This window comes from Saccopteryx leptura, chromosome 3, assembly GCF_036850995.1.
Source record: "Saccopteryx leptura isolate mSacLep1 chromosome 3, mSacLep1_pri_phased_curated, whole genome shotgun sequence".
Classification (NCBI taxonomy): Eukaryota; Metazoa; Chordata; class Mammalia; order Chiroptera; family Emballonuridae; genus Saccopteryx; species Saccopteryx leptura.
Window position 1 is genome coordinate 58,293,215 of NC_089505.1, and position 21,221 is coordinate 58,314,435.

Genomic DNA, 21,221 nt, shown 5'->3' on the forward strand with positions numbered 1-21,221 from the left:
TGTTTATTTATTTTCCTGGGAAAAAGAAGGCTACCAAAAGTCATTAGGGAAAGTACTTTTTTTTTCTCACCTTGGGGAAAATTGACATTAAAGGATCTAAATTATTTCACAATGTACTTCACAGCCTTGAATCTGTTTTGTTTTTTTATATTTTAAAATATAACTATTTTTATTAGATTACCTCCTTTTCCCTAATGACTAGGGTTTCTGCTGTCCTTTAGTTTCGCTTAACTCTTTTTCTTTGTTGTCACTTTCATATTGAGAATACTCAATATGTCTCTTTATAGAATTTTTAAAATACATAAAAAAAAGTTTATAAAATTATTGCATATATAAACTATTGCCTAAATGTTTATATATAAACATGAAGTATTATCTCTTATGTTTTAATTAGATTGTATTAATGTAGAGACATCTCCATATATCACAGTATTTGAGATTATCAATATCAAGGGTCTCGCCCATACAGCACTTATTATTGATGACATGCAGAAACTGTTACAAAAATAAATCAGTTTTACATGAAATCAGTTTCTTATTATTAAGGCATATTTACTCTTTAAATGTAATGTGTTTTTTTTCCCTAAAGATTAATGAAATATTTTTTTGTTTTCCAAAGGAGCTACTGCTTTCTGGCATGCCAGAAATTGATGTGAGTGATTGGATTAAAAATACAGAATATACAAGTGGCTATGAAAGAGATGATCCAGTTATTCAGGTAAAATTTCTCGAGAACTTAGAATGAAATTAAACTTTGCCATTTAATTTTGCAAGCTTTTCAGCACTGTTGGATGAACAACTATATTAATAAAGTAAAATTTTTCCCTAAATTCCTCTTGTGGAAATTGCATATGAAAGCTTTGTATGAACTCATTTTTTTTTTTAAGTGAGAGGCTGGAGGCAGGGAGGCGGAGACAGTCTCCCACATGCGCCCCAACTAGGATCCATATAGGACACTCCCTATAGGGTGATTCTCTGCCCATCTGGGGCTGTTGCTCAGAAACCGAGCTATTTCAGCACCTGAGGCAAGGCCATGGAGCCATCCTCAGTGCCAGGGGCCAAATTGCTCAAACCATTTAAGCCATAGCTGTGGAAGGGGAGAGGGTATAGAGGGGGAAGGGGAGGGGGTGGGATGGAGAAGCAGATGGTCGCTTCTCCTGTGTGCTGACCAGGAATTGAACCTGAGACTTCCACACGCCAGGCTAACTTTCTGTTGAGCCAACCGGCCAGGGCTATGAACTAATTTTTGATAACTGAGTTTCTTAAAATAAAATACGCTTTATGAATGCTGCATATTTCACCAGTATTACATCTACAGTTGCCAAAATATGAGCTAAATTTTTTTGTTGTTGTTAGTGGTTCTGGGAAGTTGTGGAAGATATTACTCTAGAGGAGAGAGTTCTTCTCCTGCAGTTTGTCACTGGCAGGTAAGAAGTGTTTTTATGATAATGTAAAAAGAATTTAATGTATTTCATTTCTAATGGCTTATAGGTAAAAAAGCAAAATGAGTTATTACTCTGAATTGTCAGTTTCCTACCTCCATTTCCACTTTTTTGATATTAAACAAAAGTTTATTTAGGCATTTAAAATAAAACATATATAGTAGTGCTCAATAAATGTTTACTTAACGCATAAAAAAATAAACAGTGTTCTAACCAGGACTATCAGAATATATATTGCATTTCATAATTTGGAAATCTTTCTGCTGATTGGTCAATGGTAGTAGCCAAATTTTTAATATTTGTATGTTGCTAGACAACACACACACACACAACACATACAGTACCCATACATAGCAATTTTTCTCCAGTTCTTACCAAACTTTATATTATCAAGATTCATGTCCTAAAAAATAATGTGATATTATACTTTCTTGAAGAGTCTACTTTGCACCTAAATATCTAGAAAACTAGATGATTTAAACTTCTTTTAATTTATATTTCTGAAAGATGTTTAAAAAACAGTTCATTTTTTATTCTTTATAACTTAGAATTTCATGTGTGTTCTTTTGTTTGTGGAAGATAGTTTTGTTGTTTCATTTTAAATGTACATAATTCTCCTAGAGAAGTTGGAACACAGAAAATTAGAATGAGAAAAACTACCCTCTGCCAGCAATAACTACTATAAACAAACTTGATATATTTACTTCTATTTTTTCTGCTTTTTTAAAAACATAATTGTGAGTGTGTATCTGTATAAGATATATATATATGTGTGTGTGTGTGTACTTTATGGACACACTGTGAGTGTGTATGTGTATACAGTGTGTCCATAAAGTAATGGTGCACTTTTGACCGGTCACAGGAAAGCAACAAAAGACGATAGAAAGGTGAAATCTGCACCAAATAAAAGGAAAACTCTCCCAGTTTCATACCTATTCAGTGCAGTTCAATGTGGGCTCACGCACAGATCTTTTAAGGCTCCTTAGGTAGCTATCCCACATAGCATCTACAGACTCTTCACTGACTGATGGCCTACCAGAACGGGGTTTCTCCACCAAACTGCCGGTTTCCTTCAACTGCTTATCCCATGGAGTAATGTCATTCCTGTGTGGTGGCGTTTCATTATAAACGCGCCAATATTCACGTTGCACTTTGGTCATGGATTTGAATTTAGCGAGCCACAGAACACACTGAACTTTCCTCTGTACCATCCACATCTCAACTGGCATGGCCGTGGGTGCTCCGCTGTATACACGGTGTTACATCATCATCTGTGCATGTGCACATGCTGCCACATCATCCAACAGAAACTGGGAGAGTTTTTCTTTTATTTGGTGCAGATTTCACATTTCTATCGTCTTTTGTTGCTTTCCTGTGACCGGTCAAAAGTGCACCATGGCTTTATGGACACACTGTATTTTGATTGGAGAATTTAATCCATTTACATGTAAGGTTATTATTGATATGTACTTATTTATTGCCATTTTATTCTTTTATCCTGTAATCCTCTTTCTCTCATTTTATTTTTACCTTTGTTCTTTTTGTGCAGGCCCCTTAACATTTGTTGTTGTACTGATTTGGTTGTAATGAATTCCTTGAATCTTTTTTTGTCTGGGAAGCTTTTTATTTCTCCTTCAACTTTAAATGATAACCTTGCTGGATAAAGTTGTCTTGGTTGTAGGTTCTTGTTTTGCATCACTTTTAATATTTCTTTGCAATTCCTTCTGGCCTCAGGTGTTTCTGTTGAGAAGTCAAATGTCATCCTATGGGGGCTCCTACGTAGGTAATTAACTTCTTTTCTTTTACAGCTTTAGGTATTCTTTCTTTGTCTGTTAACTTTGTCACTTTAATTATGATGTGTCTTATTGTAGTCTTCATTGGGTTCCTCTTTAATGGGACTCTCTGTTCTTCTTGAACTTATATGACTTTTTACTTCATCAATTTAGGGAAATTTCCAGCTATGATTTCTTCAGTTTCTCTATCCCTTGTTTCTTTATTTTCTTCTTCAGGAACCCCTATGATGTGAATGTTGTTTCTCTTCATGTTGTTACAGAGGTCTCCTAGAGTTTCCTCAGTGTTTTTGAGCCTCTTTTCATTTTGCTGCTCTGCTTCTGTGCTTTTGTTTATCTTGTCCTCTAAATTGCTGATTTGATCCTCTGCTTCATCCAGCCTCCAGTTGATTCCTTCTAGTGCAGTCTTCATTTCTGATATTGTATTTGTCATTTCTGACTGGCTATTTTTAATGACTTTTGTTCTTGTTGATGCTTGCTATCTCTTTGTTTAAGTTCACATTATGATCATCCATTGTTGCTCTAAGATCCTTGAGTATCCTAAAAATTATTATTTTAAATTTTCGTCTTTTAGTTTGGTTACTTCTATTTTGGTTGAATCTTTTTGGGGGGATTTCTCTTGTTGATTGATTTGATTATTATTTCCTTGTATGCCCATTTTGTCCATGTCTTAGGTAGCACCGTCTGACTTTGAAATTTATTGTGGTGTCTTTATGAGGAAATTGACCTTGGGGTACTGACCCCCAGGCCACCTGATTTTCTTAGTCTAGGAATGCTTCTTGAGGGTAGTATTTTCCCTTCTGTTGAATGCAGTTGGTCCTTTTGTGGGTGTGGTTATCCTTTTAGGCTGGCAGGTTCTAAGCATTAACCTTGATAATGTGCATTACACATTGTGCAATGTCTGTCTTGTCAGGCATATTTATTCTCCAGTGTCTGGTGCCTGCTGGACTCCTTTGTTTGTGCTGGTTGTGTTTTTTAGCTGAGTCTAGGGTTGGTGCTATCTGCCACCTAGTGCTGGTTGTGTTGATTCTAAGTTTTCTTGGGTTGGTGTCATCCATTGTTTGTAACCTGCTATGGTCTACTTGTCTTGAAATATTGCTCTGTTCACTGTTTGTGTCTGCATTTTCTGTGCCTGGCTTGTGTTGGAGGAGGGGCCAACCCATGTGTAAGGATCGGTGTCTTCCTGCTTAGAGATGACAGCAGCTCCATAAAAGCCCTAAGTTTTGTAAGATTTGCCTTTCCTTTTCAGCTGCTCCACCACCTCTTGTAGCTGCTTGGTCTTTCTGCAGAGTCTTCTATAGAAAAACTGTAATGTGGGCTCAGGACTGGCCTCACTCCACCAACCCCTCTACCGGTTCAAAGCTTTATGGCTTAGGGCAGCTAAGGTTGGGAATACAATGATAGTGAGACCGCTACCTTAGGGGTCTCTTGTTCAGGAGTTCAGTACAGAGAAAGTATCCCCTACTCCATAACCTAATCCCTCAGACAAGGCTGGATACTCCAATTCTATTTCCCCCCAGTGAGGTTAGAAGCAGGTTCAGATTGAGTGGAGCTGAGAGTTCCCTATACAGAAGGTCTTCCAGCTGGTGAGACCCTGGTCTTAGGCAGTAAGACTGAGAGTGCCTACTCCTAGAGCTGATTGTGCTCTCCCAGAAAGTGGATAAACCCCTCAACCTGACCCAATAGGCACACAGGGCCCCACACTTTAGATGTCAGTGCTGCAAGCCTTTCTTCCTTCCCCCTTGTGGATCCTAGTCCAGCAGGGCAGTATATCCAGACCCCAAGCCATTTGACTGTGAAGCTTTACCCTGTCCAATGCCCATGAGCCATGTGCCGATCCTGATCACAGAGAGCAGAACTTGCCTCAGCTGGGCCCGGTTTCAGTTGAGCCCTCCGTAAGAACACTGCCAGCAAGGGTTGTCAGGTCTGAACCAATGCTTTCTACAGCTGGCCACTGGATTACTGGCCCTGGGCCTCCTTGGAGAGAACCTGGTGCAGCCCAGTCCCCACTGCCTGTGACTGGCCCTCAGCCACCTTCTTGGAGCTACAAGGAATTGAGAGCTTGTGGCTGACTTTGCTGGACCAAGGTGCACATGCAAATTCCAAGCCTCACACCTAAGCTGGCTTTTACCCACTCTGGGCCTGGGGGACATTCTGCTTAAAAGGCCAAGGTTCCCTGAGTCCCACCTCCTGCACCCTCCATCTGCTGCCTGTTTGTTGCGCTTGGCCACTGAAGAAACCTCTCACAGAGTCTAGAGCCTGGGGCAGTTCAGGGATTAGGACAGGTGGTGGGTGTTGCTCTGCCTCTCGGCCCCAGGTATCAGTCTGTCCAGACTTTTTTCACAGACCTCAGGAGGGTTAGACCACCAGGAATCCAGTGGGTGTGGCCTCCGAGACCCAGAGGTGTGATCTGCCCGCATCCCAGACAGTTTCTACAGAGTCTCCCATGAGGCTGAAGCACCAGTCATAGTCTCGGAATGGTGTGGGGAAAGCTCTAGCCTCAGTGCCAGCAACCTGAGTCACTGACATGCCTCCTGCTTCCTGGCTTCCCAGAAGGGCCCAGTCTCCATAGAGTGAGGCAGTTGCTTTCCCTGCAGCTGATGCTACAGGGAGGGCATGCTCCACCCAGGAAAGATGACTACTGTGATATTAGAGAATTATTCTCCAATATTCTCCATCAGCACAGGGGTTCTGGTGGCCATCTCCCTTGGTGTTTTTCCCTGGGCCTCTAAATTTACACTCTCCTTACTCAACTCTAGTCCTCTCAGCTCTCCCTTTGCCAGAGCCTCAGATGACAGGCTGTGAACAAAAAGTTTTGTGCTGGCCCTGTAAGACAGAGCCTGCATCTCTGAGAGCTCCATCTCTTTCTCACAGACAGAAATCCAGGTCTTTTCACTGTAAAATGGTATGTGGATGCCTTTTCTAGGCTCTGGGGCTCTTGGCTGGGGCGCCGGGCCTGGTGCTGAGCATCCACACTTCTCAGAGTGACCCTTTCTGCAGTGAAAGTCCCTTTAGACCAAGGGTCTCAAACTCGCAGCCTGCGGGCTGCATGCGGCCCGCCGAACAATTTTGTGTGGCCCGCAGACTAATCCACGAAGTTCAAAATATTTTGGATAAAATTAAGTAAGCCTAGGGGCCTACTTGTACTTTTCATTTCTCTAGCATCCTAGCTAGATATTAGCTTAGTTAACAGCAGTTGTGATGCGACCTACAGTTTCTGGTCGTTTTGTGACATTGAGTAAACCGCATGTACGATTGTGCTTGTTGTACTGATTTTTTTTTGTTTTCAACTGCAGTGAGAAAAGTTGTTGCGTAACAGTTGCCTTTTGTAGACCTAGTGCGGCCCGCCGAACGGCTGTGATCTTGCTCTGCAGCCCACATGCTGACTTGAGTTTGAGACCCCTGCTCTAGACCCTCTGCCACCACTCACTTCTGGGAGTGGGGCAGCCCTTTCCACTTCTCTGACTTCCCTACCAGTCTCAATGTGGCTTCCTCTGTGATCCTGGGTTACTGACTACTCTTCATTTAGTCCAAAGTTGGTTTTTCAAGATGATAGTTCTTAAATTATGTTGTAATCCAATTTGGTCCTAGGATGTGGCAGTTGGAACAAATGCCTGTTCCATTGCCATCTTGGAATCTAGAGATAATTTTGAGTATATGGGAGAATATGTGTAGGTTGTATACAAATACTGCATCAATTCAAATAAGTGACTTGAGCATTAGTGGAGTTTGGCACCATCTGGGGGTCGTGGAATCAATCCCCTGCAGAGACCATTGGGCAATTGTCTATCTTTTTTATTAATGGTAATTTTACATTGTATTGTTGTAGTGAAACCAGCAAGAGTATACAGGCTTTCTGCACACCAAAGTTCAAATTTTAAAGGAATCTTTATTCAAAGCCTGTGGCCACATGGACACCTAAGTCATTCAAATCATGCGGCCCCGAACACAGTTTGAAGTTAGCTTTTAAAGGCAGAATTTCACACTGATTGGGGTATGAGGAGGAGGAGAAACCTAGCAGTAAAACAAAGCAGTGAAACAAGCTTATTTACAATGCTTATCATTGTAAATGGTTAATTGAGGGAGAAACATTCTGGGAACACCTGCAACCTCGCAGAACTAGCCCAAGGCCGTAGCCTGGGAAACCAGCCTCAAAGCCAAGGGTAGGGAGTCTTTAAAAAAAGTAAGTTCTGCTAAAAGACTCTTTGTTTTAGAGAAAGTAAGTCCTACTAAAAATTACTTATGCTAAGAGCCTTTCTTTTCTACATTTCATTCCATACTGGTTTTAATTAAATTTTAATCTAATCATTGACTCATTTTCGTTGCTGTCTTTTTGTATAGGTGTATATTGACTTCTGATTACCATTAATTTGATAGACTTTATCCTTTCTCGAACAAACCTTGTTATAAAATTGATTAAGCATGGTCCTAATATTAGACAAGATAAAATGAAAGTAAGAGGACCAATTGCAGCAGGCAAAAGGGTAGTTAGCCATGGTGACCAATTAAACATTCTCTGGAACCAATTCTCTGATTGTTCACATTCTTTCCTTCTCTTTTCTCAGTTTGCCGTAACTAAAGATAGACTTTGTTTAATTACACCAGAATTATTAGCATAGAAACAAGTTTCTCCTTTTACTAATGCCATAGTCCCAATTGCGGCTGTTCCTGCTGATCCTAATTTTACTAGTAAGGAGACAAGAACTGGGACTCGTTTCCAACGAGATAATGTGCTAGGTAATTGCATTAATAGCCTTCCTTTATTTCCTTCATACAAATAAACGAGGTGGAACATATACTAGAATACACAATAGAGGCTTATTCTGTTCTCTAAATCTGTTTTTGTTGGCACACCTAGTGAGCTCATCTGTGCAGGCCCACTAAGTATTGTTGGGGGCTATATAGTATTTAACTTCTCCTTTTCCCATAGTCTGATTATTTATAACAGGTGTTTTGTTGCATAGATTTTTATAAGGGGAACTATGAATTGGATAGAATTGGCTTTGCCAACAGATTCCTTGTCTTTGTTTATCTCCTAAAGTTAACCTAAGTTGTTCCGAACTACATTTATTTTCTTGGTTACTAGAAGTAATGTCATGTATGATTCCAAGCCCAACATAATAAGGCAGTTTAGATCCTAGACATAACCAAGAGTCTGCTCCTAAATCAGGGTTTGTACTATTTACAACTTTATGTACTGCATCAAGAAGACTAAGAAGGGGAGATTTAGGAGTTAAAGTAGGTATAGGTACCTCAGGCAATGCTAAATCTCTAAGTCTGGTGGAAGGAGTAACAAAGGGTGCTTGCATAACAAGAGGAGCAACAGGAATTGGCAGTAATAATTCTGCAAAGGGATCAATGGGTTTCTTAAGTGGGGTGTATGTATTCCTTTGATGGTTATAAGTGATCCCAGATCCTTAGCCCACACATAGAGTCGTATTCCCCACATTTTTCCTACAGCCCATCCAGCATTTTTAGGGATTATGATGGTAGTATTTATAGGGTTACATTTGCCAGTATTTTGGCAGCTGCCTGTGGGGGCTATTCTGGATAGAAGAATATGACTATCCCTATTCTTGTTATTGTCTATAGTGGAAATGGTTTCGCAACCCCAGTAAGGGCAGAAATACTTTTCAACATTTAAACACCTTGACTGTACATTACCAGATTCAGGGCAAATATACAATAGATTCCATGTCTCCTTAATCCTGTTTCCTAGTTTACATAGCCACATCCAAAGGGCCTTTTCCCTTCTACTATTCTATCTACTACAGATGCTCTTTTTAAGATATTATATGAGTTCCCCTCGTACCTTGTTTCAAAATTGCTTTGAAAAATATCACAGAAGTCAAGCATGACTTGGGCATTATCTCCTGTCCAAATATATTCTTTGATAGTATCTCCTGTAATTCCATTTCTTAACTGAAATTTATATGGTTGTGGTGACTTATGGGGGGTTACCTCCTATACTATAGGGAATTATATACAAAAAGCAAAGTAATACAATTAGACATAGATTAATCTTAATTTTAAAGGGTTTTTGGTAGCTGTGACCATCCTGAGTCGGCCTTTTTGATCCGTGAGTGATGAATCCACGCTGGGATGCTGTCAACCTTTACTGCAGTTGGTGCAGTCAGGATGATATAGTAGGGTCCCTTCCAGGCCAGAGTCAGTCCTTCCTTGAACTTCTTGACGAGGACGTGGTCACTGGGCTGAAACGGGTGAGCAGGCTCAGAGCTGGGTGAAGGGAGAGTTTCTCGCACCTGCTTATAGATCTGCTCCTCTGTTTTCTGCAGCTCCTGTAATGACTTTATGAGTTCTTGGTTTCTTAATTCTGCTAACATTTCAGCTCTAAGCTTGGGGAGCAATGGTGGTGGTCTCCCAAATATAATTTCATAAGGTGTGAACCCAACTTTATAGGGGGTACATCATGTTTTCAAAATATCAAAGGGAAGGAGATTGATCCAGTTTTCATCTGTCTCTAAAATGAATTTAGTCATGACTTCTTTTAGAGTTTGGTTCATTCTTTCAGCTTGTCCCAAACTCTGAGGCCTGTAAGCATAATGTAACTTCCAATAATGTTGAGTGCCTTTCCTACTAGCTGTGAGACCTTAGACAAAAACACAGGCCCATTATCAGACCCAATATTAATGGGCAAGCCTACTCTGGGAATAATTTCATACAGCAATTTCTTAAATTCTGTTCCTGTGGTCTCATTTCTAGTACAGAAAACTCTACCCATCCTGAAAAGATGTCAATTAAAACTAATAGGTACTTATATCCTGTTCTGGTGGCTTTACTTCAGTAAAATCTATCTCCCATTGTTCACCTGGGAAAGCTCATCTGTCCCTATTTCTCTTTACGACTTCTCTATTTTGTTTAGCGTTTACTTGAACACAGACTAAATACATGGACACTATGCTTTCTATAGTAGATTCTAAGCCTGGCAAATAGTAATTTTCCTTAATTCTGTTGGCTTAGTTTGGCCTAGATGAGTAGTTTGATGTAGTTGGTGGATAATCTCTCTGCCAAGGGCTTCAGGTAAGAAGGATCTTTTGTCTGGCAACTCTAACCACCATTCTTTTATTTATTTATTTATTTATGTATTTATTTATTTATTTTAGATTTTATTTACTTTTTAGAGAGAGAGCGAGAAAGGGAGAGAGAAGGGGGGAAGAACAGGAAGCATCAACTCCCATATGTGCCTTGACCAGGCAAGCCCAGGGTTTCAAACCGGCCACCTCAGCATTCCAGGTCAACGCTTTATCCACTGTGCCACCACAGGTCAGGCTAACCACCATTCTTTATTTCTAGACATTCCTATTCTTTTAGCCAAATCTTCCTCTAGTTGATTATAAAAAGGTGTCTCTAGCAACAAGCATTGTGGTAAAGTCACTAAAATTTCTAAAGGTTCTACTGGTTTTAGGGCTACTTCTTTGCTTGATCAGCTGCCTGATTTCCTTTTGCCTCTATTGAGTCCCCTTTCTGGTGTCCTGGGCAATGAAGAAGGGCTACAGTCTCTGGTAACCAAATGGCTTGTAGTAAGGCTAAAATTTCTTCTTTGTTTTTAATGTCTTTACCAGCAGATGTCAGAAATCCGCTCTCCTTATAGATTGCTGCAGGAACATGGTCAGTAGCAGAAGTATACTTACTGTCAGTGTAAATATTGACTTTCTTTCCTTTGTCCTACCTTAACACCTGGGTGAAAGCGATAAGTTCTGCCTTTTGATCTGAGGTCCTGTGAGGCAAGGCTTGGGCCCATATGGTCTCATTAGGAGTCCACTCCAGCCACTCCAGCATGTCGAACCCCACCTAGGATAAAACTGCTACCATCAGTGAATAGCTGATCTTCCACATTTGATAGGGGTACATCAGCAGGTCTGGTCTTGCAGTTTGAATAGAGTCTAGCACTTCAGAGAAGTCATGCAAGGGGATGCTTGGATCCTTGTCAGGCATCAGGCTTGCTGGGTTGATAGTCTTCATCAGGCTTGCTGTCAGGCCTGCATCAGGCTTGCTGTCAGGCCTGCATCTGGACAAACTTAATGTGAAGCTGATCTATGAGCAGAGCCTGATACTGCATGACCCTAGCATTAGACATCCACCTTTCTGGAGTTCCTTTAAACAAAGTCTCTACTGCATGTGGGGCTGTCAGGAACAGTTCTTGCCCCATAGTCAATTTATATGCCTCTCTCACTAGTATGGCAGTGGTTGCTACGGCTACCAGATGCAACAGGGACTAGCCACTTGGAGAGGTAAGCAATAGGCCTGCACCATGGACCTAGCATTTGGGTCAAAACCCCTTTCGTTATTTCCTTTCATGAACAAACAGCTGGAAAAGCTTGGTAATGTCTGGCAAAGCCAGGGCAGGGGCCTCAGTGAGGGCCCCTTGAGGATTTCAAAAGCTTCTTGTTCCTTATCTGTCCAAATTAACTCTTGGATTCCTGCTGTACAGGAGTATAAAGGCTTGGCTATCTCTGCAAACCTAGGGATCCACAGCCTGCAGTATCCAACCGCTCCAAGAAATTCTCAGACTTGTCTCTTGCTAGTGGAGGTTGGGATCCAAAGAATTGCCTCTGTATGACTGGAGGAGAGAATACACTTCCTTGCCTCAATGTGGTAGCCCAGATAGGTCACCTTGGAGGTGCAGTTGTGTCTTTTAAGCTAACACTCACTATCCCAGAGTTTGCAGTGTTTGTAAAAGACCCTCAAGTGGCTGTCCGGCAGCCTACCTTTGTTTCTGCAGCTAGAAGCAAATCATCTGCATACTGTAGCAGCATATACTCCAGGTGTTCCTGGCAGAAGGCGAGCAGGTCCTGATGTGTAGCACCTCATCAAAGACGGTCAGTGAATTCTTGAAGCCTTATGGTAATCTGGTCCAGGTTAGTTGTCCCAAGATGCCTGCCTCTGGGTCATTCCAATCGAAGGCAAAGATGGGCTGATTTACAGGGGCCAGAGGAATACTGAAGAAAGTATTTTTCCAATCTAAGGCTTAAGAAGTGTAGGGGTTAGGCACAGTTGGGTGTATTATCTCAACCCACTTATTAACTTCCCTTAAATCCTGAACTGGATGATAGTCCTTGGTACCTGGCTTCTGAGCAGGCAATAAAGGGGTATTCCATTGGGATTGGCAAAGAACAAGAATACCAGCTTCTAATAGTCTCTTAATATGGTTGATTATTCCCTTTTTAGCTTCTCTTGTTATATAGTATTGTTTCACCCGTATGGGGATGGCACTTGCAGTAAGCTGATCAACTACTGGGGCTTGATGCTTTGCAAGCCCAGGTGGGTTGGTTTCTGCCCAGACTGAAGGGAATCTATGCTGTAGGTCTGTCAAATAGTCATTTGAAACTTCCTGTTCTTCTTTAGTATCTACATTTAATAGATATTACTCTGACAAAGGACAAGTGACCATAAGCAGCATGGAATTCAGCAGTATTATGACTAAAAGAGATGGTAGCCTTCAGTTTTCTTAACTAGTCTCTTCCAAGTAAAGGATAAGGACGGTCTGGAATGACTGAAAAGGAATGGGTGACAGTATTTTATTGTCTCCTAAATTGACAGTCCGCGATGAAGTCCATGGACAAAGAATTGAATTCCCGGTAGCACCTTGTCTGTATACTTGCTCTCCTGAGAGCAGTCCGAGGAGGGCAGTGAGAATAGAGTGAGAAGCTCCAGTGTCAATGAGGAGGTCAACCAGGTAGCCCCCTACTTGTAATGTTACCTTGGACTCCTGGGGGCTAACAGGTATGGAACCTCAGCCCCATCAATCCTCCTTTAGATTAAAGACTCTTGGGGTCTTCTGTGACTTTCAGCTTTGGACAGTCTTTCCTCCAATGTCCTTCTTCTTTACAATAAGCACACTGATTTCTGCTTAACTCAGGCTTCCTTTTCTGTTTATTCTGGTGTTCTAAGACAGCTACAACTACTTTAGTCATCTTTTTAGTCTGTTTCTCCTCAAGGTTGTCTCTATTGTTAAAAACTTAATGGGCTACTTCTAACAATTAGGAAATTACCATACCCGGAAGCCTTCTAATTTTTGTAGCTTCCTCCTAATATCTGGAATTGACTGGGACACAAAAGCTAAATTAATTGCTGTAGCATTTTCTGGCACTTCAGGGTCTAGAAGTGTATAGACCCCGTAAGATTTTTGCATTCTCTCTAAGAAAGCTGTGGGAGTCTCCTGAGGACCTTGAACAACTTCTGACACCTTAGACAAATTCATGAGTTTCTTAGCAGCTCGCCTGATCCCAACTAACAGAAACTGGTGAAAAGTGTCCAAAGCTTCACATCCAATTGTGGTGTTGGGGTCTCATTTAGACCGGACAATAGGGAACACCTTCTCAAGGTGTTGATTGCCCTCCTCAGAGCCATCTCCCTAACATGACAGCTTTTCTTGCCTCTGATTTGATTCTCTCTCTCTCCTTAGTAGTGAACCAAAGTGACTAAAAGCTGCTGGCAGTCATCCCAAGTGGGGCAATGTGTATACAGCACAGATTCTAACAGTCCTTTAGGGCCTGAGGTTTCTCCCCGAAAGGGGGATTCTGAGCCCTCCAATTATACAAGTCACAAGAGGAAATAGGCACATAAACAAGATAAGGCTCTTCTCTTTCCCTTCCTTCTGCTGGTAGGGTTTCTCTTAAGAGTAAAAGGGACTCTGCTTCTTTTTTCTTTTGCCTCCTAGTTGGTCTTGGTAGTGGCTCTGGGCTTCCTGAGGCAGGTGGAGCTGACGGAGCAGGCAATTGTGAATCTTCCTGAACAGCTTGTAAAATAGGGTCCTTCTTTTCTGATTTTGGGGCTGTTGATAGCAAAACATGATGACCATTCCTAACTGCATAGTATTTCAGCCAGAGCAGGGGATTCTCTACTAGGGCCCTCCACTGATCTATATATGGGAACTAGTCTAGGGGGCCCTGGGGCTTAGCTACTACATTCCATACAGCTCTGACATCTCTAGGATCTAATGAGCCCTGTTTAGGCTACCTTACCCCATAGGATGGCCGTTCTAGTTAACAAAGAGTTTGAAGTCTCCCCTTGCTTAATTTTACACCATAATCATCAGGAAATCCAATTTTGAAATTCTTAAGCATACATTCAAAAGGAGTTTGACACTTACTTTGCCCTTCCCCCATTGTTACAAACAATATGAGTACAGATGAGCTTCCCAAGATCATGAAATGGATCAAGAATAGAGATTTGTGCCAGTTTTCTAAAATGTCCCCCATTGGGTCATACCCTAGAAAACCAAAGGACAGAGAGCTTTCAGACAAAGTTTGACGTACAAGGAAAGGGGGTGCCCCATGAGGAGCCACTCAGATGCCTGCCTAGCCATGTACCTCATGCGAATTTAGGCGCCTCTTGACATTGGCAGGTCAGTATAAAGCCCTGACTGGGATCAGACTATATCCAATACTGCGATATGAGGATTGCCACAGAAACACAGGTTGGAGCCCATTCAGACTCCATAGTTTTCATTGTGGAACCACAAACTGGAAACTCAGGTGCAGGCACCAGAGCTCCTCGTTCACACACCATTCACTCAGGGGTTTTCGGTGTAGAGACAGAATAACAAAGCAAAAACGAAGAACAAGATCTTGGCAGGAGCAAAATCAGAGAGGGACCCTTGAAAATAAAGGTCCTCTAGGATAGTTTGTAAAAATAAATGAAAGTGATGAAACAAGCAGAGGGTAAACATATGAGAGAACAAATCCAAACATGTCCCGGGAAGCCAGAGGTGGGACTTAACTCAGTTCCTGCAAATGTCTTCCCGAGAGCACACAAACTTCTCTGCCAAAACAAACTTCAAATTACTCTCCACCAGCATCTTGGACCTGGAGAGCCTATTGTGTGAATGCAATCATGTCTGATCCTCGATCACAAGGTCTTCAAACTCTTTGTTAACTAGAATGGCCATCCTATGGGGTAAGGTGGCCTAAACAGAGCTCATTAGATCCTAGAGATGTCAGAGCTGTATGGAATGTAGTAGCTAAGCTCCAGGGCCCCCTAGACTAGTTCCCATAAATAGATCAGTGGAGGGCCCTAGTAGAGAATCCCCTGCTCTGGCTGAAATACTATGCAGTTAGGAATGGTCATCATGTTTTGCTATCAACAGCCCCAAAATCAGAAAAGAAGGACCCTATTTTACAAGCTGTTCAGGAAGATTCAGACAGCTAGCCACAAACAAATCACAGATTGAGCAAACTGCTCTGCTAACCACCAGAGGCTTTCATGATGACTCCAAATGGGTAGGATGGGCATGCCAATTGTCCGTGGCTGACTGTTGGTCAGACAAAAAGGCCAGCAGGGCCCTGGAATGTCTCAGGTGGTTCCTCCCCTGTTGGGTTTCCATTCCCAGCAGTCAGGCTGAGGAGGCTGTCTGCCCGTGTGTGTGGCAGAACCAAATGTGTCCAGAGGACACGATCTACCTGGGGCCTCCAAATTATGTTGTAGCAAAACCAGCGAGAGTATAAAGACTTTTTCCACACCAAAGTTCAAATTTAAAGGAGTCTTTATTCAATCCTGGCAACTGCATGGAGACATTCATATCATGCAGCCCCGAACAGAGTTTGAAGTTAGCTTTTAAAGACAGAATTACACACTGATTGGGGTATGGGGAGGAGGAGGAGCTTAGCAATAAAATAAAGCAGTGAAACAAGCTCATTTACAATGCTTATCTATAGAATTAATTCAGGGAGAAACATTCTGGCAACACCTGCAACCTTGCAGAATCAGTTCAAGGCCATAGCCTCAAAGCCAGGAGTAGGGAGTCTTTAAAAAAACTAAGTTCTGCTAAAAGACTCTTTGTTTTAGAGAAAGTAAGTTCTGCTAAAAGTTACTTATGCTAAGAGCCTTTCTTTTCTACATTTCAGTATAACCCAATTGTCATAATATTCAGCCAGACTATTTTTCTCATACATGCTTCAGTTTGATGACCCATGATCTTAGCATAAGATCCACTGATTACTCAAGTATAGAGCCCAGTCATATTTGTTTGTAGTTTCAAGAGGAGGAAAGTATTGGGGATTGTTTGTGAATTTCATTTTACAGAATAATTTTAATTCAGATATTAAAATTGTGGTATCTTTGCTTTTTTTAAAGCTTACATTTCAAAAGTTAGTTACGTGAAGACATTAGATTGATTCTCCTGTTACTGAAATACTATGTTGTAATTTGTGTAAAATAAATGTCAAGGCTCATTTCCTCATCTTGTCCTGATAGAGTGATATACTTGTTTTTAAATTCCACCTCTATAGAAAATTGAGAACAAGTTTTTTTTTTTTATACCTTTTTATTTTTGGTTGCCTTTGTTAATCTCTTCTTTAGGTAAAGGTTAACATGTATAGATAAACTAATGTTTAATTTTTTTTGGTTTACAGACATATTCAGGTCTTCTTTAGATATTCTTTTGTGCAAGTAGGAATTGTTCATGTATTAACTTTTTTTTTTGTTTTTGTATTTTTCTGAAGCTGGAAATGGGGAGAGACAGTCAGACAGACTCCTGCATGCGCCCAACCAGGATCCACCTGGCACGCCCACCAGGGGGCGATGCTCTGCCCCTCCGGGGCGTCGCTCCATTGCGACCAGAGCCACTCTAGCCCCTGGGGCAGAGGCCAAGGAGCCATCCCCAGCGCCCGGGCCATCTCTGCTTCAGTGGAGCCTTGGCTGCAGGAGGGGAAGAGAGAGACAGAGAGGAAGGAGAGGGGGAGGGGTGGAGAAGCAGATGGGCGCTTCTCCTGTGTGCCCTGGCTGGGAATTGAACCCAGGACCTCTACATGCCAGGCCAACGCTCTACCACTGAGCCAACCAGCCAGGGCCCTTAACATTTTATTAGTAAGATTCAGGCATACTTTTAATATTCACTTAGATCTCTACGGTAAGGTCAGGCATTTCATTAAGAAAACATTTGAGGGGGACGGCAAGATGGTGATGGAGTAGGCGGATGTACCAACTTCCACCTCCCAGAACCAAAGTGGATTACACTTAATTTTAATAGCCATCATCTGGAAAAACCAACTTTGGACTAAACTAAGAAGACTCTTTAACCAAGGAACACTGAAGAAGCCACACTGAGACTGGTAGGAAAAGCAGAAACGCGGAGAAGGCTGCCCAGCTCCTGGGAGCCAACAGCTGCCCAGAGGGACTTGCATGGAGGGAAGTGAGTTTAGCGGAGAGGGGAGGGTCCTGGGCCCCAGGAACAAAGACCCAGCCTGCCTGTAGCCTCAGAGCCTAGAAGAGGCATATGAACAGTATTTAAGTGCAAAACAAGTCAGGATACTGTTTGTGAGAAAGAGACAGATTTCTCAGATCCTGGATTCTTCTTAAAGAGACCACACAGAAAACCTCTTTTACAGCCACTCAACTGGGACTCTGGGGGACAAGGAGAGATGAGAGGACTGGAGTAGCAGGAAGAGAGAGTAAGCTAGGAGGCACAGGGAGAAACACGTTGAGGTACACCCACCCTAACTCCTGGGCTAAGTCACTCCCCAAATCTAAAGTGAATATTCCCGGGGAACCAGCAATACCAGCAAAGGAAAGTAGGACACAAGCCAAACAAGCTCTCCCATGTCACTCAGAGCAGAGTCTCTTAAAAAGAGGGAGTCATCAGGAATACAGTATTGAGTACTAAGGTTTGAGCTGCATTGCCCCCACCCACACTGCTGAGAGCTTTCTGGAGGGCTGCTGGTGGCAGGATGCGGAAGACCAGTCCCATTGGCAGGGGTAGAAGCTGGGCTGGCTGCAAGTGAGGTCTGGTGTGAGTTCATTCCCACCCAGCGGGGGCAGAAGGGGCATACGAAAGCAGTCCAACCCAGCTGTGGGTGGGGTGAGCAAGAGCAGTCCCACCTGCAATCCTGCCCCACAGAGGCAAGGCAAAAGCCAGGCAGCTGGAAGAGACCCGCAGCTGAGCAGGGGTGTGCGGACACACCCCCAGAGCCCGGGCTTTTGGCCAGGCACGAGAGTGGATCTCTGCCCACAGTGGCGGGATGAAAGCCAGGAAATAGGCAGAGACCCGCAGCTGAGGGTGGGCTTGCTATCCTGCCCACGGAGCCGAACTTGTGACCCGGGACATGAGCACAGCCCTGCCTGTAGGTGCAGGGTGAAGGCCAAGGCCAGTCAAGGGTGGTAGCTCTGGCATGTAAACACAGCCATGCCCGTGGAGGAGAGGCAGAAACCACAGTGACTGCTGCAGCGGGCTGGCGCCAGCAAAGCCCATGCCTAAAAGCCTGAGGCAGCAGCAGAGAGGATGGTGAGCCTGCAGACAGACCACACCTAGGAAACACAGAGGCCACGTTCATTGGACTACTGTGACCACACCCTTCTTATACATAGACAAAATGGGAAGGCAGAGAAATGTAACACAAATGAATTAAGAGAAATCCCCAGAAAAGACTTGAATGAATGAGTCAGATATAACCAAATTACTGGATACAGAGTTTAAAATAATGATTGTTAGGATGATCAAAGATCTTAGAACAACAACAGAGGGACATAATGAGCACCTAAATAAAGAGATAGTAAGTATAAAAAAGAACATTGAAATAATAAAAAAAAATAAGTCAGAAATGACAAATACAATATCAGAAATGAAGACCACAATGGAAGGAATTAAAAGCAGGATTGATGAAGCTGAGGATCAAATCAGCGAGTTAGAGGACAAGATAAGTGAAGGCACAGAAGCAGAGCAACAAAAAGAAGAGAGACTGAAAAAGTCTGAGGAAACTCTAAGAGAGCTCTGTGACAACATGAAGAGAAACAACATCTGCATCATAGAGGTTCCTGAAGAAGAGAAAGAACAAGGCATAGAGACCTTGTTTGAAGAAATCATAGCTGAAAACTTCCCTAAATTGATGCAAGAAAAAGTCACACAGGTTCCAGAAGCACAGAGTTCCATTAAAGAGAAAACCCAAGGAAATCTATACCAAGACACATCATAATTATAATACCAAAGCTAAGAGATAAAGAATACAAAAAGCTGTAAGAGAAAAGCAGTCTATTACCTAAAGAGAAGCCCCCATAAGGATGACATCTGACTTCTCAACAGAAACACTTGAGGCAAGAAGGGAATGGCAAGAAATATTCAAAATAATGAAGAACAAGAGCCTACAACCAAGACTTCTTTATCCAGTAAGGCTATCGTTTAAAATTGAATGAGAAATAAAAAGCTTCCCAGACAAAAAACATCAAGAAATTTATTACAGCCAAACCAATGCTGCAAGAAATGTTAAGAGGCCTGTTGTAAACAGAAAAAAAGGGCAAAAAACTATAGTAAAAGAGGAATGTAGCTTTAAGGAACAAAATGGAAATAAACAAGTACATATCAATAATAACCTTAAATGTAATTGGATTAAATGATACAATCAAAAGCATAGGGTAGCTGTGTGGATAAGAAAACAAGACCCGCCCTGGCCGGTTGGCTCAGCGGTAGAGCGTCAGCCTGGCGTGCGGGGGACCCGGGTTCGATTCCCGGCCAGGGCACATAGGAGAAGCGCCCATTTGCTTCGCCACCCCCCCCCTCCTTATTCTCTGTCTCTCTCTTCCCCTCCCGCAGCGAGGCTCCATTGGAGCAAGGATGGCCCGGGCGCTGGAGTGGCTCTGGTCACAGCAGAGTGACCCCCCCCCCGGAGGGGCAGAGCATCGCCCCCTGGTGGGCAGAGCTTCGCCCCTGGTGGGCATGCCAGGTGGATCCCGGTCGGGCGCATGCAGGAATCTGTCTGACTGTCCCCGTTTCCAGCTTCAGAAAAATACAAAAAAAAAAAAAAAGTGAGAAAACAAGACCCATACATATGCTGTCTACAAGAGACACACCTGAAAACAAAAGATGCACATAGACTGAAAGTAAAAGGTTGGAAAAATATATTTTATGCAAATAGAAATGAAAAAAAAAGCTGGGATAGCAATACTTATATCTGAAAAAATAGACTTTAAAACAAAGGCTATAGTAAGAGATGAAGAGGGTCACTACATAATGATCAAGGAAACAGCAATCCAACAGGAAGAGATAACCATTTTAAATATCTATGCACCTAATATTGGAGCACCTAAATATATAAAGCAGACTTTGATGGACATAAAGGGCGAGATCAACAGCAATACTATAATGGTACGGGATTTCAATACCCCACTAACATCACTAGATAGATCTCAATAAAGAAAATTAACAAAGAAACAGAAGACTTAAAGGACACACTAGATCAACTGGGTTTAATAGATATCTTTAGAACCTTTCACCCTAAAGCAGAATATACATTCTTTTCAAGTGCTCATGGTACATTCTCTAGGATAGACCACATGTTACAGCACAAAAGGGGTCTCAACAAATTTAAGAAGATTGAAATCATATTAAGCATCTTCTCTATTCACAATGGCATGAAACTAGAAATCAACCACAACAGAAAAACTGAAAAGTAAACACTTGGAAACTAAAAAACATGTTATTAAATAACAAATGAGTTAACAATGAGATCAAAGAATAAATTTAAAAATTCCTAGAAACAAATGATAATGAGCATACAACAACTCAAATTTTGTGGGACACAGCAAAAGCAGTCTTGAGAGGGAAGTTCACAGCATTACAGGCATACCTTAAGAAGCTAGAAAAAGCTCAAATAAACAACTTAACCCTGCATCTAAAAGAACTAGAAAAAAAAAACCCAGCAAGTAAAGCCCAGAGGTAGTAGAAGGAAGGAAATGATAAAGACCAGAGCAAATGGTGTTGGGAAAATTGAACAGCTTCCTGCAAAAAAATGAAACTAGACCACCAAGTTACACCATTCACAAAAATAAACTCAAAATAGATAAAAGACTTAAATGTAAGTCATGAAACCATAACCATCTTAGAAAAAAACATAGGCAGTAAGCTCTCCGACATCTCTAGCAGCAATGTATTTACTGATTTATCTTCATGGGCAAGTGAAATAAAAGATAGGATAAACAAATGGGACTATATCAACTAAAAAGCTTTTGCACAGCCTGACCAGATGGTGGCGCAGTGGAT

General features: G+C 42.0%; 1 protein-coding gene across 2 annotated transcripts in view; it reads left to right on the forward strand.

Annotated features, from left to right (window-relative positions):
• The window catches only part of HACE1 (HECT domain and ankyrin repeat containing E3 ubiquitin protein ligase 1), a 174,609-nt gene that overhangs the window by 146,328 nt on the left and 7,060 nt on the right, over positions 1-21,221 (forward strand). For both annotated transcript variants that reach the window (XM_066373576.1, XM_066373577.1), the window contains 2 exons: positions 620-718; positions 1,357-1,427. In XM_066373576.1, coding sequence (XP_066229673.1) covers positions 620-718; positions 1,357-1,427 — 170 coding nt within the window. The remainder of the gene's footprint in view (positions 1-619; positions 719-1,356; positions 1,428-21,221) is intronic.